At 56.5% G+C, this 27,948-nt stretch overlaps 10 protein-coding genes and 2 non-coding genes across 12 annotated transcripts; 5 read left to right on the forward strand and 7 right to left on the reverse strand.

Moving 5' to 3' along the window:
• The first annotated feature begins 46 nt into the window (after positions 1 to 46).
• Positions 47 to 1,627, forward strand: F5144DRAFT_628117 (Alpha/Beta hydrolase protein). Its single transcript, XM_066792326.1, has 5 exons — positions 47 to 391; positions 481 to 715; positions 777 to 839; positions 958 to 1,245; positions 1,358 to 1,627. The coding sequence occupies exons 1-5, from the start codon at positions 309 to 311 to the stop codon at positions 1,514 to 1,516; spliced, it is 828 nt and encodes a 275-aa protein (XP_066644317.1). The 5' UTR covers positions 47 to 308; the 3' UTR covers positions 1,517 to 1,627.
• Positions 1,628 to 1,987: 360 nt separating this feature from the next.
• F5144DRAFT_529326 (major facilitator superfamily domain-containing protein) lies at positions 1,988 to 4,424 on the forward strand (the record flags this gene model as incomplete). The annotated part of the gene is made up of 7 exons (XM_066786900.1): positions 1,988 to 2,666; positions 2,730 to 2,823; positions 2,879 to 3,152; positions 3,212 to 3,677; positions 3,735 to 3,930; positions 3,984 to 4,060; positions 4,161 to 4,424. Exons 1-7 carry the CDS (start codon positions 2,355 to 2,357, stop codon positions 4,422 to 4,424), a joined length of 1,683 nt encoding a protein of 560 aa, XP_066644318.1. The 5' UTR covers positions 1,988 to 2,354.
• A 3,013-nt stretch (positions 4,425 to 7,437) lies between these two features.
• Positions 7,438 to 7,536, forward strand: F5144DRAFT_t69. The gene has a single exon. It is a non-coding gene; the product is annotated as a tRNA-Ser (tRNA).
• Positions 7,537 to 9,082: 1,546 nt separating this feature from the next.
• Positions 9,083 to 9,738, reverse strand: F5144DRAFT_644579 (uncharacterized protein; the record flags this gene model as incomplete). The annotated part of the gene is made up of 2 exons (XM_066792851.1): positions 9,507 to 9,738; positions 9,083 to 9,383 (listed from the first exon to the last, which is right to left on the reverse strand). The coding sequence occupies exons 1-2, from the start codon at positions 9,692 to 9,694 to the stop codon at positions 9,083 to 9,085; spliced, it is 489 nt and encodes a 162-aa protein (XP_066644319.1). The 5' UTR covers positions 9,695 to 9,738.
• A 327-nt stretch (positions 9,739 to 10,065) lies between these two features.
• Positions 10,066 to 13,692, reverse strand: F5144DRAFT_566082 (glycosyl hydrolase family 3 N terminal domain-containing protein). Its single transcript, XM_066788535.1, has 4 exons — positions 13,150 to 13,692; positions 12,685 to 12,839; positions 12,241 to 12,629; positions 10,066 to 12,187 (listed from the first exon to the last, which is right to left on the reverse strand). The coding sequence occupies exons 1-4, from the start codon at positions 13,225 to 13,227 to the stop codon at positions 10,194 to 10,196; spliced, it is 2,616 nt and encodes an 871-aa protein (XP_066644320.1). The 5' UTR covers positions 13,228 to 13,692; the 3' UTR covers positions 10,066 to 10,193.
• Positions 13,693 to 14,812: 1,120 nt separating this feature from the next.
• Positions 14,813 to 17,126, reverse strand: F5144DRAFT_163365 (uncharacterized protein). The gene is made up of 2 exons (XM_066782562.1): positions 16,533 to 17,126; positions 14,813 to 16,472 (listed from the first exon to the last, which is right to left on the reverse strand). The coding sequence occupies exons 1-2, from the start codon at positions 16,924 to 16,926 to the stop codon at positions 15,133 to 15,135; spliced, it is 1,734 nt and encodes a 577-aa protein (XP_066644321.1). The 5' UTR covers positions 16,927 to 17,126; the 3' UTR covers positions 14,813 to 15,132.
• An 866-nt stretch (positions 17,127 to 17,992) lies between these two features.
• F5144DRAFT_600805 (uncharacterized protein) lies at positions 17,993 to 18,798 on the reverse strand (the record flags this gene model as incomplete). The annotated part of the gene is made up of 8 exons (XM_066791095.1): positions 17,993 to 18,035; positions 18,087 to 18,166; positions 18,246 to 18,261; positions 18,320 to 18,358; positions 18,423 to 18,520; positions 18,597 to 18,618; positions 18,688 to 18,720; positions 18,779 to 18,798. 8 exons carry the CDS (start codon positions 18,796 to 18,798, stop codon positions 17,993 to 17,995), a joined length of 351 nt encoding a protein of 116 aa, XP_066644322.1.
• Positions 18,799 to 18,920: 122 nt separating this feature from the next.
• Positions 18,921 to 21,061, reverse strand: F5144DRAFT_163379 (ergosterol biosynthesis ERG4/ERG24). Its single transcript, XM_066782563.1, has 3 exons — positions 20,916 to 21,061; positions 20,562 to 20,866; positions 18,921 to 20,507 (listed from the first exon to the last, which is right to left on the reverse strand). The coding sequence occupies exons 1-3, from the start codon at positions 20,975 to 20,977 to the stop codon at positions 19,417 to 19,419; spliced, it is 1,458 nt and encodes a 485-aa protein (XP_066644323.1). The 5' UTR covers positions 20,978 to 21,061; the 3' UTR covers positions 18,921 to 19,416.
• Positions 21,062 to 21,616: 555 nt separating this feature from the next.
• On the forward strand, positions 21,617 to 23,415 carry F5144DRAFT_163493 (mannose-6-phosphate receptor binding domain-containing protein). The gene is made up of 3 exons (XM_066782565.1): positions 21,617 to 22,253; positions 22,313 to 22,943; positions 23,000 to 23,415. The coding sequence occupies exons 1-3, from the start codon at positions 21,877 to 21,879 to the stop codon at positions 23,150 to 23,152; spliced, it is 1,161 nt and encodes a 386-aa protein (XP_066644324.1). The 5' UTR covers positions 21,617 to 21,876; the 3' UTR covers positions 23,153 to 23,415.
• Position 23,416: 1 nt separating this feature from the next.
• Positions 23,417 to 25,021, forward strand: F5144DRAFT_163459 (uncharacterized protein). The gene has a single exon (XM_066782564.1). The coding sequence runs from the start codon at positions 23,838 to 23,840 to the stop codon at positions 24,813 to 24,815; it is 978 nt and encodes a 325-aa protein (XP_066644325.1). The 5' UTR covers positions 23,417 to 23,837; the 3' UTR covers positions 24,816 to 25,021.
• A 252-nt stretch (positions 25,022 to 25,273) lies between these two features.
• F5144DRAFT_t85 lies at positions 25,274 to 25,372 on the reverse strand. Its single transcript has one exon. It is a non-coding gene; the product is annotated as a tRNA-Pro (tRNA).
• A 407-nt stretch (positions 25,373 to 25,779) lies between these two features.
• Positions 25,780 to 27,107, reverse strand: F5144DRAFT_163654 (glycosyl hydrolase family 61-domain-containing protein). Its single transcript, XM_066782566.1, has 3 exons — positions 26,782 to 27,107; positions 26,029 to 26,712; positions 25,780 to 25,958 (listed from the first exon to the last, which is right to left on the reverse strand). The coding sequence occupies exons 1-3, from the start codon at positions 27,022 to 27,024 to the stop codon at positions 25,905 to 25,907; spliced, it is 981 nt and encodes a 326-aa protein (XP_066644326.1). The 5' UTR covers positions 27,025 to 27,107; the 3' UTR covers positions 25,780 to 25,904.
• Positions 27,108 to 27,948: the final 841 nt, after the last annotated feature.

Raw genomic sequence — 27,948 nt, forward strand, 5'->3', positions numbered from 1 at the left:
TGCGGCTCAAAGGCGTGCAGGTGAGAGAGCCCGAGCCTGATCTGATCACACGGTTAGGGCCCTACTTTCATCAACTGTGTCTGGTTTCACGGTCGAATGGATGTTGCAATTTTACGTTTAGTTCGACCCCAACGGCGTGGCCAAATGTGATTTGAGCGCAGACGAGCCTCCGAAGGGACGGTGGGGGCACTCTCTGTTCTTGTTTATCAGCCTTTCTTGCCTCATATCTTCGTCATATTCCGAGCGTAGCGACCGAACTTTCTCCCCAACACCATCGCTCTTCAGGAAACCACAAGGATATCAAAATCATGTCTACCATTCAGGAGATTGAGTCAAGGGGAGAGCTCCACAGGCTGTACATCCCACCGAGCGGGACTCCGAAACAGATTGAGTACGCAAACCAAGAGGCATCCAGCACTTCACCATTTGAAGCAAGAGGTCTCCCCCTGTACCCACATCACCATGCTAATTACCTCACAGCATCGTCGCCGTCCATGGACTAAATGGTGACTATCACAATACATGGACACACGTCCCCGAAGGCGGCAAAGGGCCACAGACCCTGTGGCTGTGGGATCTTCTACCAGGGAAACTCCCAAACGCTCACGTCATGAGCTTTCAGTATGATTCGTCGACGCATGGCATGTCCGAACAGTCAGTGCGCGGCAACGCTGGCAAGTTGGTTCGGTTGCTGCGGGATATCAGGGAAGATTATGTTTGTACCCATAAAATCACCCCCAGCCCTCTCTGGCTACGGCTCACATCCACGTCTACAGGAAGACGAGGACCGCCCGATTGTTTTTATCGGCCACAGTCTCGGCGGCATTGTGATCAAGCAGGTGAGCGAGCAAAGCTCTCAAACTTCCAACTTACACTCACCGGCACCCCCCTTTCGCCCCCTTCCACCACCACCACGCACCCTTACTAACACCCACCCCCCCCCTTCCCCCCCCACAGGCCCTCAAACACGCCAAAGATCACCACTTCACCGACATCGCAACACACACGCACGGCATCGTGTTCTTCGGCACCCCGCACCGCGGCGCCGACGCCGCCGGCTGGGCGTCCACGCTGTCGGGCATCCTGGCGACGGCCACGCACAAGCCGCCGTCCAAGTTTCTCGAGGCGCTCAAGACCGACTCGGTCGAGCTGCGCAAGATCTCGGAGGATTTCCGGCCGCTGTGTGGGGGGGTCAATATTGTGAGCTTCTATGAGGAGCATGCGCATCGGGGGTTGGGGAGGGTGGTGAGTTCTTTTTCTTCTTCTAGATTCTTGTCGTTTTGTGTTGTGTGCTTCATCTCACTTAGGTTTGCTCTGGTTTGTTAATATGGGCTGGGCTAATTTGGAATGGCGTTAGGTGGTGGACAAATCCTCTGCTATCATGGGCCTGCCGAACGAGGACCCCATGATGCTGGGCGGCAATCACTCGACCATGTGCAAGTTTGGAGTGGGAGATAGACGGTTTGATCCGGTTTGGAGGGCTATTCGGCGGGCTGCAAAGCCGCGTCAAGGTTGAGGTTTCCATCTTCTAAGTAACAAGTCAGGGGAGGGGACCCCCGAAGTTGTCGTGATTTTGAGCGCGGGGTGTCGATGGTGTCATCTCGTTGATATTTTGCGAACGAAACGGGGATGATACTCGTTTTTGTCACAACACCAGCCTCAGTCGGCATGTTAACCCAGTTTTCTTGAGCAATGCCATGATCAACAATCCAACGGTGATGCCAGGGTCAGTCGCTTTCGGGACTTTTTTTCCAGGGATTCTGCTCCCTTGGCCATTCACGGTCCCGGTATCCTCATCATCTCATACAAGCAGGAATCACGACACTCCACCCACATCGTTTGAAGCGTCTTGGTTCCACCGGCCCCCACGTCCCGGAAGGGCGGTTATCGGGTTTAAGCAATTGTAAGCCGGGCCGGCACGGGGACCGTCAGAATAAGCCCGGGTGCCTCCTCGGCTTCGTCCCACGGCCTCGTGGTATCCTTTGCCAGGTCCACTCACTGGCATGGAACCGGACGTTGACCCGTCTTGATGGACCTAGACGGCTGACACCATTCGATAGTGACCTGCGGAGGGCCCCCTCAAGTGTTTGGTACACCACTTTGGGCAGGTATTGACCATCACGCCATATGTAGATGGATGCCAGCATGCGTTCACAGTCACGTTTAGCCCCCGCCACCCTCAAGGATGGCAGGCAGAGGGTTGCATAAATGGCCACCGAGTTGCCGCTTGTACAACCCCTTTCTTCGGCATCTCAAATCGATCGATATTAATTAACGATCGACGCCCTCGTCCTGGCCTCGTCATCCCCGTGGTCGTCTCCCTACGTGACTACACTCCGGACGGCCCAATAACCATGGCGAGCCCCCCTGAGCAAAGCTCGCCCGAGCTTGGAGACGACAAAACCCAAAGTATTGTCGACACCAAAGATGTCGCTGCTCTCGGATCTTCCCCGTCGGCCAGCGAAGACTCCGGGTCGGACGAGGAATTTGAGGAAGACCTGATCAAGAACCCTTTCCTCGACCCAGATGTTGCAGCACACTGGCGAAAGGTGTATGAGGATGCCGAATACGAATCCCGTCATGTGTTTGATCCCACCTTGACGTGGACAGAGGAGGAGGAGAAACGGGTGCGCCGCAAGTTGGACTGGAGGATTTGCACATGGGCGGTACGTCGCTGGCGTTCTTATGGCATATCAAAGTACTGTGAAGCTAACAAGAGTTGCGGGCAGTGTGTGATGTTCTTTGCCCTTCAGGTCGACCGCGGCAACATTCAACAGGCGTTGGCAGATAATATGCTTGACGATCTTGGGCTCACTACAAATGGTACGATACACCTCTTGCTCCGGCAAGACTCAAGCAGGGCTGACCAGCACGACAGACTACAACTACGGCATGGTGGTGTTTCTCATATGCTTCCTCTTAGCTGAGCTGCCGTCTCAGTTAGTATCCAAGAAACTGGGACCCGATCGGTGGATTCCGATCCAGATTGTCCTCTGGTCAGTGGTGGCCATCACACAATGTGCCATCACGGGACGCTCGGGTTTCCTTGCCACACGCGCGCTTCTCGGCTTGCTCGAGGGCGGGTTCATCCCCGATATTGTGCTCTGGCTGTCATACTTTTACACATCTCGCGAGTTACCTATCCGGCTGAGGTGAGTGTTCCACACCTACTATCCTCCTCACCGCTCACCCTACTGACTGAGCCCGACAGTTATTTCTGGACAACGCTGTCCTTGACAACAATCGCAACCTCGCTCCTAGCTTTTGCTCTCTTGCACCTGCGCGGTGTCAACGGCTGGGCGGGTTGGCGGTGGCTGTTCTTCGTCGAGGGTCTCATCACTCTGGTGGTTGGACTCGCCTCCTTTTTCAACATGCCTGCTTCGGCCGTGCAGACCAAGACATGGTTCCGCCCCAAGGGGTGGTTCAGCGACAGGGAAGTGGCCATTGTGGTCAACCGCGTGCTCAGGGACGACCCCTCCAAGGGCGACATGCACAACCGCGAGGCCATCACTCCTCGGCGTCTTTGGGAGGTCTTGAAGGAGTATGACTTGTGGCCGATGTATGCCATTGGCATCCTTGCGTTCATCCCGCAGGGCCCAGTGAGCGCTTATTTGACGCTGACACTGAGATCTCTGGGGTTCGACCCCTTTACGACCAATCTCTTGACAATTCCCTCGGTAGGCGCCGCACTGTGTTTTTCTTGCACTCAAAACTGCTTGCTAACCTGAGTCCAGACGGTGCTCCACATCATAACCCTCCTCATCTTGACCCGCATCTCCGAGTGGCTCAACCAGCGAGCCTATGTCGCCGTCTGGCAAAACATATGGACTCTGCCTTGCATCATCGCCCTCCGGTTTTGGCCGGGCGTAATCAACAACGCATGGGGGACTTACGCTCTGATCACTGTCCTCCTATCCTACCCCTACTGCCGTATGCACACCCTCTCCCCATGACCGCCACACAAGCTAACCACCCATCCTCAGACGCAATCAACGTAGCATGGGTCTCCAAAAACGCCAACAACGTCGGCACCCGCACCGTAGCCTCCGCCCTCTACAACGTAAGCCCTCTCCCTTTATACCACACCCTCCCCCACCACCCTTTCTACACCCCACCCCCCATAACACCCACCAACACTAACCCCCCCTCCCCGCCTTCAGATATCCGTCCAAATCGGCCACGTCGCCTACTCCTTCATCTACGTCGACTCCGACAAGCCCTACTACCGGGACGGCAACACCAAGCTGTTCGCCATCAACCTGCTGTCCATCCTGGTCTTCCTGGGCACCAAGGCCTACTATGTGTACCGCAACAAGGCCAAGGAGGCGGTGTGGACGCGGCTGAGCGCCGAGGAGCGCGCGGCCTACGTGCGCACGAGCGACGTCAAGGGGTGTAAGCGGTTGGATTTTCGGTTTGCGCATTGATTTTTGATCTTTTTTGGGGGGGGCTTTTTGTTTGTGGTTTTTGGTGGGGGTTGGTTGGAGGGAAGGGGGGAGGGGGGTGGGACTCCTGACTCACTCCCGTCAGAGAGGAGAGGGACTGAGGGAGGGTTGGAAGAATAAGGGGGTCGTTGATGAAAGTGCTAATACCTAGTGTAGTTCACTACCCCTACCTACCTCAAGCACTGTGTGTCTCGGTGTCGTCACTGCAGAATTCGGTGTGTATGTGAAGTCATAGAAAGCTTCATTCTATTGCCCTTGGCTGTGTCTGTCTATTTCTGTGTAAACTGTAATCGGATGATGCCCCTGATTGCCGTGAACTGATTGATCAATGATATCTGAATCTCGTTAAATGCAATGGCTGCCCCGTATAACATCATATTTACTTTTCCTCGTAGTAGTATTGGCACGTTAAAATGCAAGATACTTGGGACCTTGGCTGGAAGAATGAGTTTTCGCTCGTTTTGCCTGGAGGAACTCCAGGTTCCTTAGGGCGAAAATGCCATGGCCTGCTCTAAGCACGGACCAGTTTTTTCTCCACTAAAACAACCCTGAAAAACGGTGTCATTTCTAACCTGTACTGTCGACTTCTCACTGTAGAATTTTGGCTTTTTCTCCTTTTCGACTTCTCTCTCGAGCATCTCGACGTCTGGCGTCATCTGCATTCTGCTTCATCGAATTAGCATCTCGCGGTTGGACTTGGCGGTGGAGGTGCACGGACCGTTGTTGCTTTGATCTGGCCAATCAGATCGCCAGAAAAAAGCCGCTTACCCCCACATTGGCATCAGGGCCCCTGTGACTCGCTGCTTCACTCGTGCCTTTGTGTGCCTCCGTCGCGCAATCCTCGACAATCACGAACCAAGATATCAAGTTTCTGTCAAAAAGTGGCGAAAATGAGGTTTTAGGGTCGACATCTATTATGGGTTGACTATTACTACTAGAGCGACGTACCCGCATCTTCGTCAGCTGCTTCAGTGGCCTGCGCTAATTCGGCCATGGCGTCCCATTCCTGGAACCACGGTTCGTGCCTGTGGTCCTGCTCGAACCGCCGTCTGGTTTCCTCGCCCTGTCGTTCCAGCTTGAGGATTGCCGCCTTCATGTCTTTATCAAGCACGTTCTTCGGCTCGATAAAGTCACCGCGCGCCGGCTTCCGGAACAGATGCAGCCCGTCCCAGCTCTGCGCCCTCGACAGCTGCACATACAGGCTCATGAAGCTAGGTCGAGTCGCCGTGCCGCCAAAGTGGACGCCTTTGAGGTTGACGAGGACGTCCGAGAATTGTTTTCCCTGGCTCTTCTGATCTGTCATGGCGAAGGCCGGCGTACAAAGAGGTCCTGTTCTATGGGTAACCCGCCGAAAACCCGGCTTGCCCCTCCATCTGCCTTCCTTCCCCCGCATTTGGCTCGGGATGGCGACCGTCTTGCTCTTGATCAAGATGGTGCCGTTAGGGAGCCCGGGGATGGCGAGGTCCGCGCTATCGTCTGACTGAAGGAGGACGGCCACCGGCGGTCCAAGATGAAGAGTCACGTCACTGGCGAGGGCAATGGTGCCGGCAGCAAGGTCGGGAAAGATGTCGACGGCCTTGAAAGGTGCGCCGTTGACCACCTTTAGCCCGACAAACTGGTTCCGAGTCACCACCACCGGCATTCCTTGAGCGTAGAAGAACAGGCCCGGGGTTGGCAGCTGGGAATCGTCTCCGTAGCGAAGCACGCGGCACAGCTCTTCCACACTTAGTCGCTTCCCCGAATCGGTGTCATGCTTGGCCACAAAGATGGAGATGTGTCTGCCGTGGGCACGAGCCCACTGGACAACGGCGGCCATGTTCAGGTCCCACCGGTCTTGGTTCAGAGGCGTAATGGCTCTCAAACCATCTACGAAGGAGGACTTGCACGACGGTGTATAGACGCGGTGGCATAGCCGCTGGAAGTCTAGCTCGGTCTGCTCGCCATTGCGCAGGCGCCGAAGGAAGCCCCGCAGCTTTGGACAGCCGGCTGCGCGGACCTGTTCGCGGAGGATGACAACGGTGGTGAACTGGAGGAACAGCTTATGTGCAGCTAGGTGCCTTGCAGCGCTCTCTGGTCTCTGTCCGCCGCGGTCCCTAGGCATTGGCAAGAGGAGGCTGGTCTGCAGAACGGGGTCGAACTGGAAGAAGTCGCCGAAGAACAGGACCATTGGGATCCCACCAAACGGGCGATGCTGGTCGTCCCTGTACTGCCGCAGACGGCTGTCTACCGCCGCGAGCGTGAGCCCGCCCACCTGGCTAATCTCGTCGACGATCAACATGACCATGTTTTTCCAACGCAGCTTTTCTTCTTCCGATATATTCCTTGCCACCTCGTTCTTGCCCTCGAATCCAATGTTCGTCGCCGAGTGCAGCGTCACCCCGCCAATCAGCGCGGCCGCGTTGCCGCTGGCACCCGTCAGGAGCAGCGTGTGGAGGCCGTCTTTCATACGGAACATGTCCTTGAAGCACCACCGAACTCGACCACAACCAACGCCGAGCCAGTGCTTGCAATTTCAAGCTCAGGTATGACTTCCTTCCAGCTCACCAACTAGGCTAACCACAAAGAAGATACCTATCACACCAACGACGGTTCAGACACAGAGCAGTTGTTGGAAGATCAACGCGCTCCGGTTGACACCACCCCAACAAAAAAGAGAAAAAAGCAAACCTCTCCCGAGCCGATCAGAAGCAAGAGGTCTACAGCAGGAAAAAAGAGGGCGCGACTGTACGATTAGACGCTAGTCTGACTGGAGAAACCACCTTTCTTTACTTTCCCAGCATTCGTAAATAACCATGATGAAATGGAAAAAAAATATACAATTACATCGTTAACTCCGCTATGGGGCCTACCTGCAACCGGCAAGTTCCTCCAGGCTCCTTTGGCGTGCCCGCGCGCAGCGGGCACGGTCACTCCTGTCACAGAAGAAAAACGAGCCTCAGGGCAGCTACTACGTGAAACATCAATAGTTGCAATCGAAATACTAGCATGTCAACCAGTCACTTTGGCGGAGTGGTTAACGCGCTGCCCTGCTAACTTTGCTTAGCAGCTCTAGGCAGTTCCTTCGGGAGCGTAGGTTCGAATCCTACAGGTGACGCATCACTTTTTCTTTTTCCTCGGTGCAAGTTCACCATCAGCCTGCAAAGAAACAAGATCGCCGCTGTTCATTATTATTAACTCGCTTGGATGCTCGGAATATTAAAAAGAACTTCCTTTTCCTCGCCCCATTTGCCTCACCTCCTCCGTTTATGCGGCTTCTTCGGTTGCGGATATGCTATGAACATCTGTGGCTCCAGTTGTTCAGTGTGTTCTTCTGATCTGGGCTGCTCAACATGACCCTCTTCTGCAAGTTCTGGCTGTCGCTGCTCTGTATGTTTTGTGTGATCTTCTGTTGGTCCGGACTGCTCAACATGCCCATTCGTTGATTCGGGCCTTTCAGCGTGGCCTCCCGATGTTCCGAGCTGCTCCACGCGAGCCTCTGCTGGCTTCGGCGGTTCGATGTGACCTTCTGCTTCTCCGGGCTGCTCAATGTGGTCATGTGTTGATTCGGGCCCTTCAGGGTCGCCTCCTGGTGATCCGGGCTGCTCTGTACAAGCTTCCACAGTCTCCGGCCTTTCGACATGACCCTCTGGTTGTCTAGGCTTCTCAGTGTGGTAATGTCGTTTACCATCATCTCCTATTTGTCCGGGTTGCTCAAAATGTCCGTATCTTGATTCGGGCCGTTCAGGGTGGCCATCTGTTGATTCGGGACGTCCAGCATAGTCTCCTGCTGATCCGGGCTGATCGACGTGAACCTCTGCTAGCCCACGCCCAATTGCGATGCCGCCGGAGACCGTAACGTCCAACACATGAACTGACCTCTCCACACGTCGATTATCTGCAGGTTGACTCCTCCCAGGCACGACCAACTTCAACAGCGCCTCTCTCTCTGCCTCTTCCCTTTTATACACCTGTCCTGCAAACTTCAGATGTGCGCCCATTACGTCCACCAACTCTGGCATAATCAACTCATGTGCCAACCCCAGCGCAAAGTCCCTGGCCCGGGATGCGGCCTCGGCGACTGTTTCCAGTCCCCCAGTGGCAGAATGGTTCGGGCCTGGAACCGGGGAGATCCCAACCTCAGCGGGCTTGCGGACCACATATTGCAGGTCGTCGAACGGATCCTTGAGCCGGCCGAATACTTCAAACCCAAACTTGCGATACCAACCCACTAGATTCGAGGGTGCAATCGCAATACCGTAGGCCTTATTTGTGTCCATTTCTTCGCAGAGTTTCGACAGAACAACCGACCCATGTCCTTGACGTTGATGATCGGGGTGAACAATCAGGTGAGATATCCCTACGCGTTTGAGAACGATCAGTCAACTGGGTCACCACATCAGAAGAGAACTTGACTCACGGCAGATCAAAGCATCGGGGTCACTCAGGCGCTCAACAATCTTCTGTCGTTCGCAGTTCGTTGTGGCCACCAGCCGGGTGAGGCTTTCGGCATTTGGCATGGTTGCTGCTCCGGTTGCCACGGGGCCCCCAGCAAGGATGTCGGACGCCGCTCGGGCGACATTACCGGCGAATATCAACGTACTGGCTCGTTCCCAAAAGACTGCCCAGTGCGCCTGTGGTTCTGTCCCATCAACAACCTTGTCCTAGCTGTGTCTCAGGGCGTAGCGACCACTTTCCGACATGCGCGCCAAACCCAAGGCGTACCACATCGCCACTTCCAGTATCTCCACCGACATATCAGATTGGTTACTGTCATGTCTAAGAGATGGAAAGAGGATGTGGGCGATGGATTTCGTCCCGTGAACGGCCAAGTCTTGTTTGATGGCCGGAACAAACAGGCCATGGGCGGTGTTGACCATGTCCCCATACGACAGAGTGTGCGCATTGCGAACATGCTGGCCGGGTTGAGAATCGCCGCCGAGGCTGGGAATAAAGGGCACCGGCCTCGTTAAAAGAGTAGCACCTGCAGACGGGGATGAAAGAGTAGGCGTGAGTCGACCAGCAGTGCCCTGAGAAAGTCTGGGCGTCATCGCTGCCATTGGCGAAAATTGATGGGACATTGCCGACCTAGAGATTGCAAGGATGATCTCGGAGTCAACAGACTCGCTTTCGCTGTCCTCGTCGAAGGAGCCATTAGTCCGGTTGTTGGCCGACTCTGAAACAGAGGCGTCGTTATGCTGAACCGTGTCGAAGGGGCTGTTCCTGTCCTTGACAGGATCCCCGTTTCCGGGGGAGGTTGGCGTGTTTGATGCCATGCTGGATAATATGGGGGGTATGGATGTTATCAGGGTTACTTAGGCGATGCGGATAGTCGGAGGTTTTAGGTGGAACGAAGTTATGGTTGAGGAAAGTCGAACAAACAGGAAGTTTGTTTGGGATGGGGAACTATTTGAGAGCTGCCTTACCTGCCGCCTAACTTCCTTTCCCGCCGAGGTGGAATCAGCTTTCGTTTTTGGTAGCCTCGTTCTTGCCTAGGCAGGTACCAACCAGAGAGGACGAACCAACTACCTGGTACCTATTCAAGAAGGCATGACCATAATCTCACATGCTCTCTGCACACCTAATTACCAGCACACATTGGAACACACACAACCCCCAAAAAAGCCAAGATGGCCAGCAGCGAACCCATTAAATAATTAAAGAGTACCTCGCTAGTAATTAAGCCAGACTACTGTCATATAAATCCCCAATTATTCCCATCATCATAAACCTCCCTCCCAAAGTCCACCCCCCCTCTCAACCCCCATCCACCGCTCAAGGCAACTCAATCTTGAGGTCCAACTTCCGGCTGCTCTTGCCCACAAACGCCGTCTTCTTATGCTCACTGACCACCCAGTCCTGCACCTCAATATCCCAGTTGCTCAGATCCCTCCTGGTCAACCGGCCCGTGAACTGCTTCGTCTCACCGGGGTCAATGCGCATGCGGTCAAAGTCACGCAGCTGGACCTTGGGGTCCTCGGGCCCGCCAAGCGCGACGTACAGCTGGGGCACCTCCTCGCCGACGATGGCGCCCGTGTTGGTGATGTCAGCCGTGATGGTGTACACGATGTCGTACAGCTGGCGGTTGCCGCCGGGCGAGTTGCGGCCCGACGACCGGAGCAGCGGCTGCGCGTCGGCGTCCACGGCGTGCAGCGGGAGGAACTCCTCGGCGGTCTGGCCGTAGTGCGGGTCGGCGGAGGCCTTCTTGGCGTCGGTGGTGTTGACGTAGGGGTAGATGTACTGGTAGATGTAGGAGAAGTCCTCCTTGGGGAAGAGGTAGTCCTTGAGGTCGGTGGAGAAGTTGCCGAAGGTGGGGGCGGCGGCGGTGCTGCCGGTCGTGGGCTTGTACTCGCCGGCGTTGGACTTCTCCACGCGGATGTTGCTGTACTCGAAGGTTGTGTAGCTGAGGCCGTGGCCGAACTCGTAGATGACCGAGGAGTTCTGCTTGTCAAAGTAGCGGTAGTCGATGAAGACCCCCTCGCTGAAGTCCTGCTGGGGCGCACCGTTGCCGTTGTTGGGCTCGTAGAGGACATCGGCTCCGTAGGCCTCGCGAGTCTTGCCCCAGGTGAAGGGCGAGCGGGCAGCGGGGTTGACGTCACCGTAGAGGACATCGGCGATCGAGTTACCCGACTCCTGGCCCGGGAGACCGGCCCAGAGGATAGCGGTGATGTTGGGGCTCTCATACCACTCAGTCAGAAGCACGGGGCCGGTCGAGTGGATGACGACGATGGTGTTGGAGCAGGCGCCCGAGACGCGCTTGACCAAGTCGTCGCCGTTCTTCCAGAGAGTCAAGTTCTTGCGGTCACCCATGTTACCGTCCACGTTGATGTATCCCTCGCCAGAGTCGGCGTTGACGAAGACGATCGCGGTCACGTTGGCCTGGGACACCAGAGCATCCGTCTTGTCGTGCGCGTAGTTGGAGAGGATGCTCTCGTAGCGGGAACCGTCCTCGATGGCCCGGGCCTGAAGGGCGGCATCAGGGGTGATAAGGTACGGGAAGTTGGCCGTGCCGGAACCCCAGCCCATGGCGAGTGTGCCATCATCACAGCCGCGGTCGCCGCAACCGTTGGGTCCGTTGGGGTTTCCACCAGCATCCTCGCCAATAACGGCGACGAACTTGGGCTTCTGCAGCGGCAACGCGCCGGAGTTCTTCAGCAGCACGGTACCCTTGGCGGCGATCTCGCGGATGAGCTTGCCGTGGTCTTCGCGGACATCGACGTGGGAGTTGATCTCCTGGTAGCCCTCCTTGGCAACCCAGTGGACCGGGCCGTATGTGTCCAGAGTCCAGAAGGAAAAGTTGATGGGGTCGAAGTCGGTGGTCTTGCTGACTTTGAAGATGGAAGCCATGATACGCATGGCCATGTCGTCAACGCGGTAGGCAGGGACGGTGCCGTTCAGGACGGCGAGGGTCAAGTTGGTGCCCCAGAAGCTGAGGCCGGTGTTGAAGGTCGTGTCGCCCGGCATGGTCATGTCGAGGCCAGCCACGGCGCTGGCTGCGCCGGTGTGCTGTGCTTGCCAGTCGCTCATGACGAAGCCCTGGAAACCGAGCTCGTTCTTGAGCAGGTCGTTCAAGAGCTTGGAGTTTTGGCAACCGTACGAGTTGTTAACCTGCTGGTACGAGCACATGATCGAGCCAACTCCAGCACGGACGGCATCCGCGAAGGGCCAAAGGTAGAGCTCGTGCATGGTCTTGTCATCAATGTTCGAGGACAGCGACTCGTCAATGTCGTAGCCGTAACCCTGGGCTTCTCCTCTCTGTCTGAAGTTCTCTGAATAGTTGTTAGCTTGGCGGATTGCCTAGATCCGACTCGCCTCAACTGACCTTGCTCGTTGCCGATGAAATGCTTAGCACAAGCAACAACACCAGCATCCTGGGTGCCCTTGACGGTCTCGGACATGCCGACACCGGTGAGGACGGGATCGGGGGCGAAGCCTTCCCAGTTCCGGCCGGCAGCGGGCATACGTCCGATAGGGCCGGCGACGGGCCCGAGCAGAACATTGATGCCCTTGCCCTTGGCTTCCTTGCCCATGGCATAACCACGGCGGTACATCAGACCTCTGTCCCACGTGGCAGCGGCAGTCTGGCCGGAGGGGAAGGCCGAGTTGTAGTCTGACCCGCGGATACCGAGAGGGGCATCGTGCATGCACAAGCTCCGAAGGCCGAAGCGAGGAATTGCACCGGTCTGGCCGACACACTGCTCTCCTTGCCAGCTGTACTCTCGTTAAAAAGGCGGTCACAAAAGCAGCAGGCAGTTTCCGCACTTACCCAACACCAGTGGTCAAGTTGACCTTCTCTGGCAGCGTCAACTGCGAGACGAAGTCCCTAGCCTGGGCATAGGCTTCCGCCCACCCATCGGCATCCGGGTTCATCCATGGGGACGGGTAGTGGGGGTCCGACGTGTGTAGAGCCCTCTTCTGGATCTGTTCATGTTCGTTGTTAGCAAATGAAGCTGTCGCTGGCAGGGCCAACACCCATTGGGCTGCAGATTTGAGTTGCATGTTGGCTGCGGACTGCAACGTTCAACAAGGCCGCCAATATGGTAAACAGTGTTGCAGAGAGGAATCTGCCGTAAAAGCGGTCTCGCAGTTGGATCAATGATCAATCCGGGGCAGCACTACACCAGATCGGATGCTAGCGAGTAATTGCACCCGCACCTCCCTGCAAACTTGGCGAAATTACCAGTAGGAAAAAGGAAAGGGGAAAAAAAAGAAAAGCAACACGGTTTCGTACCTTGTGTGCCGAGTTAATTGTGCCTGCAGCAGCAAGACTGCCGCCAGCGAGGCAGGAAAGCGCAGCAGCAGCTTTCATGTTGAACCGCGTAACTTGGTGTGTGATCTGACCGTGTTCAGCTTACACAAGGAGCAGTTGGGCGACCCGAGAGTTTAGTGATGGGGAGATGCAGAGATCACCGCCGGGACGAGGCTCGAGGTGAGACATGACGCAGGCTATTTGGTGCCATGCTTGTGCATATATACATAAATCTTTCCTGGGATCGCAAGATTGGTCATGTTCAGAGATCGGCCCTCTGGCAGGGCAGCAGGGAGCCGTTGGACCATGCCAAGTCGCTCGGGTCCCTTGCCGGCAGCATGGCGAGAACGGCTGCCAGCCCTGGCCTTCGCGTAGGAACAATGTGGACAATGTGGGGTCCTGCCAGATCCATCTGGGCCGGCAGTCTTCTCCGCATGTTTGCATTCCCAAGAGGCGGGGAGAACTCTGTGTTGCATTCGCCAGCTCTCGACCTGACGAGTTCGGGTGGCCGTGCTCGTACCGTGGTTGGAAACGGGCCGATCTGGTCGGGGCACAAGCAAGGGTGAGAGCTCTTTGCAAGCTGCATTGAACCCTGTCATTCTTGGCATTTAATACCGCGGGGAAAGATCGCCGTCGCGATGAGAAGCACAGGTTCAATTCACCACCGGAAGCACCCGTGAAATTGGAGCTGGTTTGTAAAATCCGTTTCCACCACGTGCTGCGCAGGTGGGAACTTGTAAGGCGCCGGTTGCGGTCGTTCCTGCCAGGTTACGGTTCCATCGAATGTCACAGAATGACAGTCAGCATAACTTCTAGCAGTGCACATTCAGAGAGACCTGCCTAAAACAGGTACGTGTCGGCCATTGCTTCGGCGGCGTTACGTTTTCACAACGAAGCTAAGTCTGTCAACTACACAGTAACTATGATGCCGCGTCGTGGCAAAGAAGCGAGTCTCCAATTGATGCCGCATGAAAACGCGGGCTGGTGCCGGAATTCCCGAAGCCGCGATGTTGCCCCGTCCCAAAAACCAATGCAAACATCCAATATGGGGATCGGCGTTGGCGTACCTTGTTCCGTTCGCTGACAGTACACAGTATTCAGGAATCGTGCAAAACCTCCCGATAATCCTGTTTGCACAACCTTCAATGATGAGAACGCGTCCCCAACTGTATGTATGTACATATCGGGGGGTTTCACCCTCGCATCTCTTGAGAACTTGGAAGAGCTCAATGGCTGTAGCCTAGTGGTGATGTCAGTCCAGATCCCGTCCCAGAGATGAATGGTAAGGTCCCGCAGCTTCCCCACACTCTCCCAACCAACTCCAACTTTCCCCGCGGCCCACCACCCCGCAAAACTCGCAAGCTCCTGGTCCCAGCAAAGCGACGAAATCTGTCGTGACACCGTGAAGACAAACTCCAGCCGCGCCAGTACCCTTGCCTGTCCACTCTGTCTTGCCTGTGCACCACATCGGCCCTTTTCTACATGTACTCCGCCGTCGAGGCCCGCTGTGGATGGGCTACGCTGGGCAAAAGTAACAATTGAGAACAAGCAGCTACCCTCAACACCGTCGTATTCCAAGCTTCTGTCCCACCCGCCATCGTTCCACCACCTTACATCGCAGCGTGCGTGGACCCTAAAGGGCCGGCACCGTAGCGATCGAAGGGACGGATCAGTCTTCTTCCCCTTCTTCCCAAGGACCTGGTTTTTTCCTGGTCCAGCTCCTCGGCCTTGGGAACGGAGATCCGGGCCGTCCAGGCAAAACAACGGTTATAGTTGCGAGATGATCAGTTTGACTCACGGCTTATTCATCTCGACACGACTCCCCAGGGCTCCACGAGGTATCCGCAAAGTTGACTTTCAGTCAGTGGTATGGAAGGGAGCTTGGGTAGCTACTTGTACATACAATAACAATCCATACCCAGGTGCCCTCTCCATGGGGGGTCCATTCACGGCTAATCCCGTGCTCTACTCCTCCTGGTCCACCGCCGGCATCCAACCGTTCTTCAGCACCTCTCTCATCTTCTCAAGCACCGGTGTGTAAAACGCAGCGTGGACAATGACCTGCTCGTCAGGCAACGCCTCCCCAAACCGACCCATCCCAATCATCTCCTCCGCAGGACCCTTCCACTCCCGGACATCCTCCAGCAGACACACCGCATCAAACGTGCGAACGCTGCTCGAAAACACCGAGTCCCGCTCGTTGTGGATCGCCACCGGCCGCCACTGCACGCGGTCGCGGTCCTCCACCGCCTTCTCATACCTGTACATCATCCACACGCTCTTGCGCGGGCCCGTGACATCCATAAACACCAAGAAATTCGTCGACGCCACCTCCCCGGGGCCGTCCGACGACCGGCACGCCCGATATACCTCCCCCAGCGGCACCACGTACTTGGGCGGGTGGAAGGCGCGGAACGCATTATTGGTTGCGGCTGCACACCGCTGATCCAGGTAGGTCTCGTAGATATTCAGGTTCTCGACCTCCTCGCGCGCCGCGCCCGGCTGGCCCGCGGGCCGGTTGTCGGGGTTGGGCGCCAGCGTGGTGCTGAGGCTGCCGCCGACCTTGAGGAAGTAGCAGATCTTGGTGCGGCGGGTGGGCGAGTCGGTGCAGAGCGGGAAGTCGAAGGATACCCGGCCCTTGACGCATTTCTTGAGGCTGAGGAACTCCGCGTCGGAGCGGCAGTCCATGCGCTTGATGAAGTCGAGGAATTCGCGTGCCCACCGGAGGTCGGTGGCGTTGTTGGGGTTGTTGTCGGCCGGGGCGGAGGGTAAGGTCGGCTGTGCGGCGCGGTTGGCGGCGGCCTCCCCTTTCTCCTGCTGCTGCTCCTGCTGCTGCTGCTCCTCTTGTTGAGGGTGTTGGGGCGATTTTTGGGCCTCTGGCCGGGGGCGGAAAACGGCCGTGGAGCGGGCTTCCAGCGACGGCAGGGAGGCTGCCCGATCCGGGCCGCTCTGGCCAGCACCCGCGGGATTTAGGTGCGCCGTCTTCGCCCGTTTCGATGATTCGCCCTGGCTGCTGGTTTGGTTGGGTTGAACCCGCCGCTTGGGAACTCGGGCTGCCGTTTCGGCAACGCTGTTGGGTTCGTCCGTCGCATCATTGTGGGCACGGCCATTTTTCTGCTGAGGCCGGATGCTACCCCCGGTGGTCGATGGTTGGTTCGCAAGGGGCTGACGGGTGACCGAGCTTGTGAGGTCGGATGCGATGGGTGCAATGGGTGCGGCTGAAACAGCGGGCACTTCGCTATTCGGATTAACACCAGCAGGAACTAGGTTGACCGCGGCGACCGCGACAGCCTGAGGCTTCAAGGCTGAGTTGTTGGGGTTAGCCTAGGAGGTAGGAGAAGTGCGTGGGGAACAATGCGTCTTACCCTTCAGTTCCTTCAAGATGTGGGCAAGAGTCTGGGCATTCCCATCCACCTTCGACTCAAGGCGGAGACGTTGTTTCTGCTCCTCCTCTGAGCGTTCCTCCACCTGATCCAGGCGGTGCGCCAGGTAGAGGGTTTGGGCTGAGTGTGCTGTGCTGTTCATTCCTCTGTCCTCAAAAGAGGGAGGAGGCGGTCGGGCTTGCTGGCTGTGGTCCCAGTTCGGTAGCCCATGAGTCATCCCAGCGACCTGGGAGTTCCGAGGGCGGTATTGGTGCGCGTGGGGGTTAAAGTAAGGAGGGCCTTGAAAACCCGCTCCGGCCGGCGATCCTCGAAAAGGCGCAGAGGGCGGCTGCCAGTCGGTCGTCGGGAGGCCGTGAGCGAGCTGTCCCTCGTCCATGTTGGCATTGTAAGGAACGTTCTCAACCCTTCTGCCTGAGAAGCTCTGCTGGCCTAGTAGGTTATGAATCGTTAGCGAACCGCCAGTCGGACGCCGGTGCAAACATGGGAAGAGTCGGCCGACTAGGCCAACTAGCTGGGTGGAGGACGTTTGATTTACCTTCGGGATTAGCGGTCCACTGAGACATGGCGAAGGGCTTGTATTCGACCTCGTTTTCAGTGTGTTGATGCTGCCTCTTGTCCAAGGCGGGTGGTTAGCTGTAGTCGGCCGAGGTCGGGGAAGAAGGTTCAGGTCGCGACCCGGCCCGCTGTATCGCGAAGGGCTTTCGGGCTGAGGAAAGCGGATGGAATCTTCGTAATTCAGGCTGGATTTTCTTCATTGAGAAACGTACGCCTGATCTTCAACGCGTGGCTGAAAAGGAAGTAAAAAAATGGTGATGTTGCCACGACACCAGCGAGAATATGAGGGAAAGTGTTTTTGGTGGGTGAAGAGAATGCAAAAAGAAATCGATCGCAGGAACACAAGTGGGGGAATCAAAACAAAAGCGAAAGATCACATCGACATAGAACCTTCCGGATCGTTTGGGGTCGTGGGGAACGAGGTGTGAAAGACCGAGGGGCATACGGAGCCGGACCGGGGGCTCAGGGGCACAACTCTGAGCCGGCTGTCTCTGTGAATCAACATGCCCAGGTCTTAGTGGAACCAGCATACAGTTAACATCAGTGTGCCCGGTTGAAATCACGTCCATTGAACTGAAAGAACGACAGTGATGGCCAAATGAACCCTAATAACAGATATGCCAGCTTATTCTTTGCCGAGAGCCTAATACACAGATTCAGCTTTATCAAAGCCATGCATATGGAAAACGCCTGATAAAGGACGCCTAACCTCTTTCTTTAGCCATCCTAATTTGTTTGATCCGTTGTGTTAATTAAGACAAGCTGGGCAACGCCGCTCCAAACTCAGAATTGAGTTGAATGTCTGGCATGCCTGTCTAAAGGACCAATACCAGAACCGACTCCTCCCCAGTGACCCCGGATTACTCCCACCTAAACCCATGATGCGCTTAACTGAGGAGGACAATGATTACACTGTCACCACGCAAGAACCTGTCCTCTGTTAGCATTGGATGATCATGCAACGGGGGATGAAATGCTTACATCTTGCTGATGAAACGATCCTTGTTGACCGGCCGCCCCTTCTTGCCATTGTGCACTGGGGTTTCAGTCCACATCTCTTTCTGTTGGACAGTGAGTTAGCGCCTCTTTCGAGCCTCGTTTTCACAAGTTTACGAGCGTTTGAACTGCTGCTGTACTTACAACGTTCTCCAGAATCCTATCAAAGAGTTAGCAAAGTGGCCCAAAGCAACCAAGAAAAAAAAGGAATTCTTTACATGTTGCAGTGGCGGTCAAAAGCCTTGACTCTCGCAAGCCTAGACAGCGGAAACATTAGCGTTCCGTCCCAAACTCTCCTATTTGCACCCAACCCAAACTCACAGCTTGCGATTCGATCGGATGCTAATCAGCACCTGCGAGTGACTCCGCACAGCCGTCTGCAGCAGGGAGAGCGGACCGTTGCTCATCTCCCAGTTTTCCTGCACACACAGCGTCAGCTACACCAGCCTCCCACAGCCTCTGAGCTTCCTCAGAGGCCAGTTCCCCACAACATACCAGCTGGGCAATCTCATACTCCCTATCCAGAAGCGACAGTCAGCATTTCTCCCCCCACACAAAAACATCATGGACAACAGCAATAACTCACGTGCACTCGTTGCGAGGCTTCTGGAGGAGGGCCCTATCGGAATCGTCAGCAAAATGGGTCGGTGCGCGCCTGGTAAATGATGGAAACCCACTGGATGTTGACGTCTGACATCTTGCCGATGGTTTGAGGGCGACTTTTGGGGGGGTTATCGGTTGCCGGCAGGTAGGGTCGATGAGATGAGAGACGGGGTGGACTTTTTGGATGTTTGATGTTGAGAACCGTGATGAGCAGCAGGTTGATGGGACCCACATTGACGCGAGCTGGCAAGCTGGTCACGTGCAAGAAAGTTGGATGGGGCGTTTCACCGCCTTTCAGGCCGGGCATGATTCTGCCTCCTGACAGCAACGAACAGCTTTCTCATCGCACTTGAAGTCATTGTGGCAAAGGTTCAGTTGCTATGATATTTTCCCCAGCGAACTCTTCAGTGAAGGAATAGACATGGAAGCCTATGTTCTGGCCAAATTGGGAAACTGTTGTTTGAAACGGCGAGATTCAAGGATTTAGACAGCTCCAGGGAACCTTACGCATCACACTGTTTTGGCACAAGCGAAGACTGAAGTACGAATAGTGATTACATTTACTATACCCAAGAGACAGTATTACTTGGTAAATCCAGAATTCCCTCTATAACAAACTCTTCCATGGTCCGTCCACCACTCCAACTATGGCCCTTGACCCAGCCCCCAATAACCCAACTCTACCACGTTCATTTTACTTCCCACTCAATCTCTAGTACACATACGGCACAATCCTCGATCGAACGATAGCCTTATACTTCTCCCAATCCTCGCCATACTTGCGCGAGCACTTCTCATCATCCCGACGATCGCGGTGAATCAGCAACACCGCAAAGTACACCACATAAAAGTACGTAAAGATGACACCCCAGCCCCTCGCATCACCGGGCACCACCTCGCGGCCATCCAACATCCGCACCGCGCCCTCGGCCGCGCTGCCCGCGGACAGGATCGTGTACCCGGCCAGGCCGGTGGGCAGGGAGTAGGGCCAGGCCTGCAGCCAGTCGCCAAAGTAGTTGATGTGGCGGGCGATGCCCCACCAGCCGGACACGAGCAGGCGGGTGCCGGCCTTGGTCTCGATGTACTTGAGGTGGGCGACGGCGGGGTCGTTGGGGTTGGTGCGGAACGCGTTCTTCTGGCTGTTGGACAGCCGGAAGATGGCGAAGGCCGCCAGCACCAGCGCGCCCACGCCCGCGAGGCCGAGCGGGCCGAGGGTTTGAGGGTGCACGGACAGGTACCGGGTTTGTTGTGTGTAGATGAAGGGCACCCAGACGAGGTCGCCGAAGGCGAGCATCAGCCCGAAGCCGTCCGTGGTGATGTCGATGGTGGTCAGGATGGCGGGTTCCATGAACTGGCCGTCGAGCACGTAGAGTGCTTGTACGACTGTGATGAAGACGATGCTGTCGGTGACGAAGCCGAAGGTGCGGTATTGCTTGGCGATGAAGGCGCAGTTGAGCAGGATCCAGCCCGTCAGGCCGGGGCGGATCTCCATCCATTCCTTGATGTCGATCTCGCCGATGAGGGGGAGGGTGACGCGCGGGTTCAGCTCGCGGCCGATGAACCAGTCGTAGAGCATGTTGCCCGACACGCCGCCGGCGGCGAGCGCGCGGAATTCGGGGTTGCCGTCCTTGACGCCGAAGCTGCGGATGTAGACAAAGGTGGCGAGGCCGTACGAGATGAGGATGTTGACGGACAGGATTTGTAGGTAGTTGTCGCTGATGAAAGTCCACAGGGGAAACTCGGCGCCCTGAGCGTAGGTGCCCGCGGCGCAGATGGCCAAGGTAAACATGGATGAGGCGAAGGCTGCGCAGGTTAGTTACTAGTCTCCTCCGAGTAATCGACACTATGTCAACTAACCATTGAACTTGTACTTCAGCCGACCACCGTTGGCCAGCTTGGTCCCTTCAATCTCCGTCCCCGGCAGGATCCTGTACAGCACCGCGCTGAAGAGGTAGTATGCCAGTGTCCACTTGGTGGCCTCCCAGCTGACGAGACCCTTGATTCCATCCTCGGGCCAGCCAACTTCTTTCTTCAACAACTCAAAATCGAGCGACTTCGGGTGGAGGAGCGACGGCGCGGGACATCCTGAAATGTCGTTGCAGGCGAAGGCGAAGATGTAGATCAGGATGGGCAAGCCGAAACTGATGACTGCAGCACCGGGACTGAACTTGTTAGCTGAGCGTGGGTTCTAAGGGTACAACGAGTACTCACGGGCCAAAGAATTCGTAGCCATGAGGCTGGGACACAGCTTGCTGCTTCGATTTGGGCGCCATGTTTGCGCTTCAGGGGCAATTGTTGGCGCCGTGGCCAGTTGAGGTGTTGCACGTTCCCTTTTATGCTGAGCAATAGCAGAAAAAAAAAGAGGAACCTAAGAAGTGGTCGTTCGCTTGGCAATGACAATATGTCCCTGCATTAGCTCAGCCGGGAGCTCGGATTCCGGATCAGGTGGGTTGCTCGACGGCCAGAGAGCTCAGTTTGCTCAAGATGCATCCTTGCCGGCAAACCGCGATCCGGGTGGGCTGATGGGCAATTGGCAACGCGACAGGGATTGCGGGCGTGGAGCGGATCGCGCGCGCTGCGGCATCCAATCTTGGCGCCCATGTGGCTCGTGCACCAACCCAGCCGTTTTCATGGATCTCCTGGAATTGTGAATGACGGACCATCCTCGCAAAAGAGAACCTTGATGCTCAGACATAAAGCGGGCGATGAATTGTGCATGCTTCTCCTCTGGTACTCACTTTACACACCCGGTACATTAATAAAAAACCGTGGGTTACCTAGCTACTGATGGAGGAATTTCCCAAATTTGGTCCATGGCATCCGTTTTCTCTCATGCAAGATGCAAGGACGAAAAGTTCCATGGTGGCTGCAAGTACGCCGCCTGCCAAGCTGCCAAGCACATGCCGCACGCCGCACCAATGAAACCAACACAGCGCAAGCCGACAGATTGAACACCGTTGTCGAAGCCGCGTCAGGGGTTTTCGAGATCCATCTTCAACGAACTGCATCCGATTCACTATTGACCCGGATGCTGCAGAGTTGACATTCGCCTACTCTACTAGCCGGAAGCGGCTTCTCTTTGCATGAGAAGCCCCTGCATTTCTCTACGCATCGCTCAGCGCGACAGCGCGCAGCACGACCATCCCGTTTGAAGGCCCACCAACCGATCATCATGCTTTCCCCAAACTCGTCGCGGGGTATTCTCCTCGCTCTCGCCGCTCTTGTTAGCGTATCTTCCGCCGAAGACGCCACTAAGACGGTGTCCACAACCACGCCGGTCCACACACCATGTGTCGCGACGTCTACCAACGGCGCCTTCTTCGATCTGCGCCCGGACGCCGCCGTGGCTGTCGTCGAGGGAGAAAAGCCGCCTAAAGGGATACCCACTGAGGACTACACGGCCAGAGGCTGGGACTACGGGTCGAACTTCACAATCAATGTTTGCAATGCCGTGATCAATACCGCGGAGGATGTCGTCGGGGTGGATGAGTCGCTGTGGAAGAACATCAGTGCATACTATAAGGCCGGCGGAAAGGTCTATTCCTTAGGGTATGATACTCTCATGATGTGGTCCATACGGGGCCCATGATGCTGACCATGCGTTACAGGCAACAATCAGATGAGCTCGTTCCCCGTGGGCGCAAACTCGTTCTCCAATACACAGGCGGCTCACCATGCGGCTCCTCTGACAAGGACAAAGACAAGCGTGCCAGCGTCCACGAAGGGGCGAGGTACAAGCACTACGAGTTCGATGATGACGACGAAGAGCTCGATCCCAAGAAGCCCAAAGATGATGAGGACGACGAGGAGGACAACAAGAAGGACGAAGACAAAAAGAAGGAGGAGGATGAGGACGAAGACGAAGACAAGGAGAAAGAGAAAGAAAAAGAAAGAGAAAAAGAGAAAGAGAAAGAAAAGAACAAACGCCGCAAGTCCGCGACCATCTCCTTCCTCTGCGACCACGACCCCGACACGCCCACGGCCTTTTCCTTTGTCGGCACCGACCCGGACGAGTGCGCGTACTTTTTCGAGGTTCGCTCGCAGCACGCTTGCGCTGGCGCCGAGCCCCACAAGCCGGGCAGCGTCGGACCAGGGAGCGTCTTCGCCATCATTTTCTTCATTACCGTTCTGGTGTACGTCGTGGGGGGTATCTTCTACCAGCGTACCGTGGCGCATGCGCGCGGCTGGAGGCAGCTGCCCAACTACAGCTTGTGGGCCGGGATCTGGAGCTTCATCAAGGTAGGCCCGAGATTCAAGGCGCATGAATACCGCTCGCACTGACCTGTTCGCCTTAGGACCTCTTAGTTATCCTGACATCGTCATGCGCCCGGCTCCTCCCGAACCGGCGAGGCTACCACGCGCTGTCGGGCTCTCCCAATGGGAGACACCGTAACCGTGACGACGAGAACCGTCTGATCGACCAGCTCGATGAGGAGTGGGATGACTGATCCTTCTACAGCATGTTTGCTTCATTTGGTCTTGACATGTTTACTTCACGTTCGGCCAAGTCTTGTTTTATTTAGGGTTAATCGGATATTCAAGGAAACAATACCAGTCCTGCGCTGAGCTGCTAGGCTCTGAAGCTAGAGGATAGCTACTGGCCTCGATCCTGGAAGCTTGCTACTTGAAACCGGATGAGTGGGGGTGTCGGGTAATGAATCGGTTATAGAGGCGACTTGAATAGAATCTTTTTTCCACTTGTCCTGTTGCTGGACCTCTCCATGCGCCTCAATCGCCCCGTGATGTGGTCTGGGAAGCTTGGCTTAACAACGCCACATATCCTCTGCCACATCACACACGTCCCCTGCGTACAGCAAACCAGCCACGTTACGTGTGCCTGAGTCAGAGAACTTGTGCGCCCTGTTGTATCTCACGCACTCTTGCTTTTAAAGGCCCCGTGTCCATCCAACCCAGGCCAACGACCCCAGATTCCACATACCTTAGGTATCCAAGTTTGGGCACTCCTCACGCGACTCGACAACCTGGCCACTCCCCTTGCAGCTGCACCCCGCCTTGTAGCGCAATCATCGGCATCGAATCCTTGCAATCCTCCCCTGGACACCCCACCACCACCTCATTCACACCATCTTATCAACACCACCTTATCACCACACCCTTATCAAAACCGCCATCATGGGCCGCTGGTCCCATCTCGACACGGATGAAGAGCGCCTGCCCGACGGCATGACGCGGGTGGGCTACGACGGCGACACACAAGTCTACACCTACCAAGACAGCGACGGCAGCTACTGGGAGGGCGCGCCGGGCGTTAAGTACGGCCGGCTCTACCGGGTGCAGCAATCGGCACCCGTCCTGCCCAGCGCGTACGTCACCGGCAACATCACCGGCCACGAGGCACACTACGTGCTGCACGACTACGACCCGGACGCGGACGCGGACGCGGACAACCGCACCCTCACCGACGAGAACCGCCCGCCCGCCACCCGCTTCTCGCAGATCTTTGGCGAGGACGGCGACAACGACGACGACAACTCCAGCGCCGACGAAAAGAAACGCCCCTCCCCCACCTTCAACCGCCTCCCCTCCTTCCCCTCCAAAGCCGTCCTGTCCCCAAGCCCCAAACGAAAGCCCGCCCCGAAACTCCCCATCGACGCCGACAGCATGAGCGTCGCCTCCACGCTGGTCGACCGAAGCGACAGCACCCGCAGCCGCAGCACCATCACCAGCGACCTCAACACCCCAGCCCGGCGCCAGAATGCACCCACGAGCAGCAACGGTATCGGCGGCGGCGGCGGCGGGCTCAAACGCTCGGGCACCCTCTCGAAACTGGCGCAGTTCATCACGACATCGACGTCCGGGATTACACGCCGTGCGACGGTAGCCGGTGGGGGGGCGGCAAATCGCCGTGCGGATGCTGCGGGATGGAGGCGTGCGGGCCCGACGATTGGGGCTGGCGGGTGGTTCACGCCTCTGGATGAGCCGTGGCCTGGGCCTGCGCGGAGGTCTGAGGCTGGAGCTGGGGCTGGAGCTGGAGTTGGGGCTGGGGTTGGAGCTGGGGCCGGTGGGGGTGGAGGTGGGGGTGCGAGGGGTGCGAGGGCGAGGAAGAGGGCGACGACGTTTGATGAGATTTTGGGGGTGGGCAGTGAGTGAATTGGAATTTGGGCAGTTAGTCCCTCGAGACGGGTGGGGGGATTTGGGTATGGATTGGGAATTGCCTTGGATTTACGCTTGGTTTTCCTTTTTTCTCGCAACACGGACAGGATGGGCATCGGGATAGGATAGGGACAGGCAAGGAGTTTTCATTGGATTCGGATTAGGGTCTTGGTTAAGCTTACCTATCTACACCCATGGAGCACAACCTAAATAGGATACCCAGTAGGGCATGATAGTAAATGACAGTATGCTTTTGATGAAGTTGGGAAATGCACATACTGAAATAGCGCGAAAGATAAAGTTAACCTCTCAGCCCGCTCATCCCGGCTATCCCCACGTACACTCCTGCTTCAATGCCCTTCCCCCGTATGTGAGTAAGTAAAGGAAGCTAAAGCACAAAAAGAAAGCATCACCTTCTTCCCATGAGAGATGTAGAAAAAATGCAAAAGGGAAAGGGGCTCAATCGGGGATCGAACCCGAGACCTCGCACATGACTTGTTTTCAAATCAGGGTGGAAACCCGAAGCGCGAATCATACCACTAGACCATTGAGCCGATGTGATAGGGTAGCTCAAAACCATACCTACATAGGGGTAACCGTCAGGTCCCACATTGTCGTGGAGTCCTTTGTCTCTCCCTCGTGCAACACTCAGATTCGCGAATATTATAAACAATCATTAGATCACACGCAACTTTGTAAATGGGTTCCTCGTTACATTGTAAATGATAATGCATTTCTAAGTCATCTTCTTACCCTAACTCCTACAGATCCTCGTGCCATATCCTTCTTACCACCCACTCATCACCGATTCCACTTCAAGATTTCCTAAACCGCTGAGAAAATCAATTTTATCACTTACTGAATTCGGGGCAGGTCATACAAGAAAGATGCTTAGCTTACAAGGAAACTTGAAACATTCACATATCACGTCCCTAGCAATGCAACCACCAAGTCCAAGTGATGGATATTGTATTCACAGTCGGCAAGGATCAACTATATACATGAATGCTTGTGTGACAATGGGTATAACCCTAACTAAGCGGCGCCACTAGATGCGGTACCCTTTTACGGATCCCATAAGATCCTTTACAGGCACTGGTAGTAGTGGGGGGCCGAGACGGCGCTGCAGGTCGAGCCAGCCTAAACAAGACAGTTAGCATCCACATTTTTCTTATCCCTGTTTACTTGAGGAGTAGGCAGGTCAACTTACAGCGCAGTTGGTGCACCCGGTGTAGCCGGTACCGCCGCACTGCTGGTACTTGGCGGACTCGCAGCCGCCGTTGCCACCGCCGCCGTTGCCCGGGTTGGAAGTGGCCGAGGAAGTCGGCTGGGAAAGGGTGGGGGTGGCGCCGGAGCCGACCTTGCAGGTGGACTCGCAGCCGGAGCAGCCGCTGCCAGCAACCTTGGTGCTGCCGCCGGAGTAGACAGCCGGGCCGGGAACGGTGTAGCCGGACATGGACGAGTGGATGTTGACGAGGATGCCGGGGTCGGTCGACTTGTACGCGCCGGGGAACGACACGGTCGCGGGGGAGGCGCTGCCGCCGCCGGTGACGGAGAGCTGGTAGCAGGTCATGTACAGCTGGGCGCCACCCGCGCCGCCGGCGGTGTGCAGCGCGATAACCTCAGCGCGGAGGAGGTAGTCGCCGGGGGCGATGTCGGAGGGGATCTTGACGTTCATCTTGCCGCAGCAGGTGTTGAGGTCCTTGACGCCCCAGAAGTCGTCGTCGCCCGAGCCGCCGCCCGACTTCTTGGCCCAGCCGTCCTGGAAGACCTTGAACCAGCCCGAGGAACCGTCGGCCGAGGCGGCGTCCGAGACCTTGGACATGTAGACGATCACCGGGCCGTAGTGGGCCCCGCCGATAGCCTCGTTGTTGCAGGAGCGGTCGCCGTTTTGCTAGGGGTGGGGTGTTAGTCTGGGTTGTGGCTCTGGAGGTATCGGGGACATGTCAAGTGAGTAACATACCTGGTGCATCTCGACGGTGACGGTGGAGCCAGCCTTGACGGGGCACTTGCCGCTGGGACGGCTGGTGCCGACGTTGCAGCGGACACCGGTGCCGCTCACATCGGTGATGGGGGAGTTGGAGGAGGGGACACGGGCGCACTGGGAACCATAGTCGACACCGTCAACCCAGAGTTGCTGGAAGGTGGCGTGGGCAGCGGCGTTCCCGGCCAGGGCGGCCAGGGTGGCGAGGGTGAAGGACTTCATGGTTGTGAGGTGACCTGACGGGGTGTATGCTGTCGAGGATGAGGAGAGTCCAAGAGTTCAGAAGTGACAGCGAGGGAGGCCAGCGACCTGTTTATATGACGCCGTGGCGTCGCATCTTCCAAGCCCACTGCACTCCTACCTCCGCCCTCAAGGTAGCTCGCGTCCGCCTAGCGGACCAGAAGTTCTGACAGTTCGGGTCTCCATCCCGCTGGCGGCGCCAACGGCCGGTGACGCCTCCGCCAGTCCTCTAATTTCCATGCAGTTCTGCTGGGAGTCCCACAGGTCGAGGCCGCTCGGCGCGGTTTGGCGGCAGCCCCGTGAACAGAATCGGGCGTGACACCCCACAACAATACCACCCCAGAAGTGGTCCGGGGTACGTGAGGCCTTCCCAAACAGGGCGTTTTGGTAGGGGCCATTGGTGGGTTCAGGGTCGGTTAATATGCTGGATAATCAAGGACGGCAATGCGGAATGGCACTGCCGTGCGCTACGATCCCAAAAACCGGGCTGGCGGCGGGCCATGTCCCGTCCCAATTTTGGCACCCCCTTATGCTGCGAAGAAGACGAAGAAGGCGAAACTCGACTCCATAATGCCAAGTCTGCTGCCGATCGCTGGAGAGTCTCAGGTTGAAAATCGGGAGATCAACAGGGCAAGCGAGAATCTACCGCTTTCCCGGGATTCTGTTTTGTTCTGAACCGGGTCCGTGGAATCCTATTTTGGGCTCGAAATCATGGGGGTTCTGGAGCCAAAACCACTGTCGATCTTTTCTCAACCAGGCAGAGGAAAGGTCGGAGTCAGTCGTGGCGGTTCCGGTACCACGGGGCCAGCCAGCATGCAAAGAGTGGCGCCGAGATGGCAGTCATGCCGAGCCCGATGCCGCTAAGGAGACAGAGTGCTACCCCGGATTGTGAAAGTGCCCCCCAAA

This window comes from Chaetomium tenue (assembly GCF_020726465.1).
Source record: "Chaetomium tenue strain MPI-SDFR-AT-0079 chromosome Unknown F5144scaffold_3, whole genome shotgun sequence".
Taxonomy (NCBI): domain Eukaryota; kingdom Fungi; phylum Ascomycota; class Sordariomycetes; order Sordariales; family Chaetomiaceae; genus Chaetomium; species Chaetomium tenue.

Bases quoted from the DNA above. Each gene is read 5' to 3' on its own strand.
- F5144DRAFT_628117 (XM_066792326.1), top strand. From the start codon at position 309: ATGTCTACCATTCAGGAGATTGAGTCAAGGGGAGAGCTCCACAGGCTG. The intron at 716-776 runs GTTTGTACCCAT...CCACGTCTACAG, and splicing joins GGGATATCAGGGAAGATTAT to GAAGACGAGGACCGCCCGAT. The intron at 840-957 runs GTGAGCGAGCAA...CCCCCCCCACAG, and splicing joins GCGGCATTGTGATCAAGCAG to GCCCTCAAACACGCCAAAGA.
- F5144DRAFT_566082 (XM_066788535.1), bottom strand. From the start codon at position 13,227: ATGAAAGCTGCTGCTGCGCTTTCCTGCCTCGCTGGCGGCAGTCTTGCT. The intron at 12,840-13,149 runs GTACGAAACCGT...GAACATGAACAG, and splicing joins CAATTAACTCGGCACACAAG to ATCCAGAAGAGGGCTCTACA. The intron at 12,630-12,684 runs GTAAGTGCGGAA...ACGAGAGTACAG, and splicing joins AACTTGACCACTGGTGTTGG to CTGGCAAGGAGAGCAGTGTG.
- F5144DRAFT_163365 (XM_066782562.1), bottom strand. From the start codon at position 16,926: ATGGACGAGGGACAGCTCGCTCACGGCCTCCCGACGACCGACTGGCAG. The intron at 16,473-16,532 runs GTAAGACGCATT...CCAACAACTCAG, and splicing joins CATCTTGAAGGAACTGAAGG to CCTTGAAGCCTCAGGCTGTC.
- F5144DRAFT_163379 (XM_066782563.1), bottom strand. From the start codon at position 20,977: ATGGCGCCCAAATCGAAGCAGCAAGCTGTGTCCCAGCCTCATGGCTAC. The intron at 20,867-20,915 runs GTGAGTACTCGT...TAACAAGTTCAG, and splicing joins GGCTACGAATTCTTTGGCCC to TCCCGGTGCTGCAGTCATCA. The intron at 20,508-20,561 runs GTTAGTTGACAT...TAACCTGCGCAG, and splicing joins GCTGAAGTACAAGTTCAATG to CCTTCGCCTCATCCATGTTT.
- F5144DRAFT_163493 (XM_066782565.1), top strand. From the start codon at position 21,877: ATGCTTTCCCCAAACTCGTCGCGGGGTATTCTCCTCGCTCTCGCCGCT. The intron at 22,254-22,312 runs GTATGATACTCT...CATGCGTTACAG, and splicing joins GGAAAGGTCTATTCCTTAGG to GCAACAATCAGATGAGCTCG. The intron at 22,944-22,999 runs GTAGGCCCGAGA...TGTTCGCCTTAG, and splicing joins GGATCTGGAGCTTCATCAAG to GACCTCTTAGTTATCCTGAC.
- F5144DRAFT_163459 (XM_066782564.1), top strand. From the start codon at position 23,838: ATGGGCCGCTGGTCCCATCTCGACACGGATGAAGAGCGCCTGCCCGAC.
- F5144DRAFT_163654 (XM_066782566.1), bottom strand. From the start codon at position 27,024: ATGAAGTCCTTCACCCTCGCCACCCTGGCCGCCCTGGCCGGGAACGCC. The intron at 26,713-26,781 runs GTATGTTACTCA...CCCCACCCCTAG, and splicing joins TCACCGTCGAGATGCACCAG to CAAAACGGCGACCGCTCCTG. The intron at 25,959-26,028 runs GTAAGTTGACCT...TGTCTTGTTTAG, and splicing joins CCGGGTGCACCAACTGCGCT to GCTGGCTCGACCTGCAGCGC.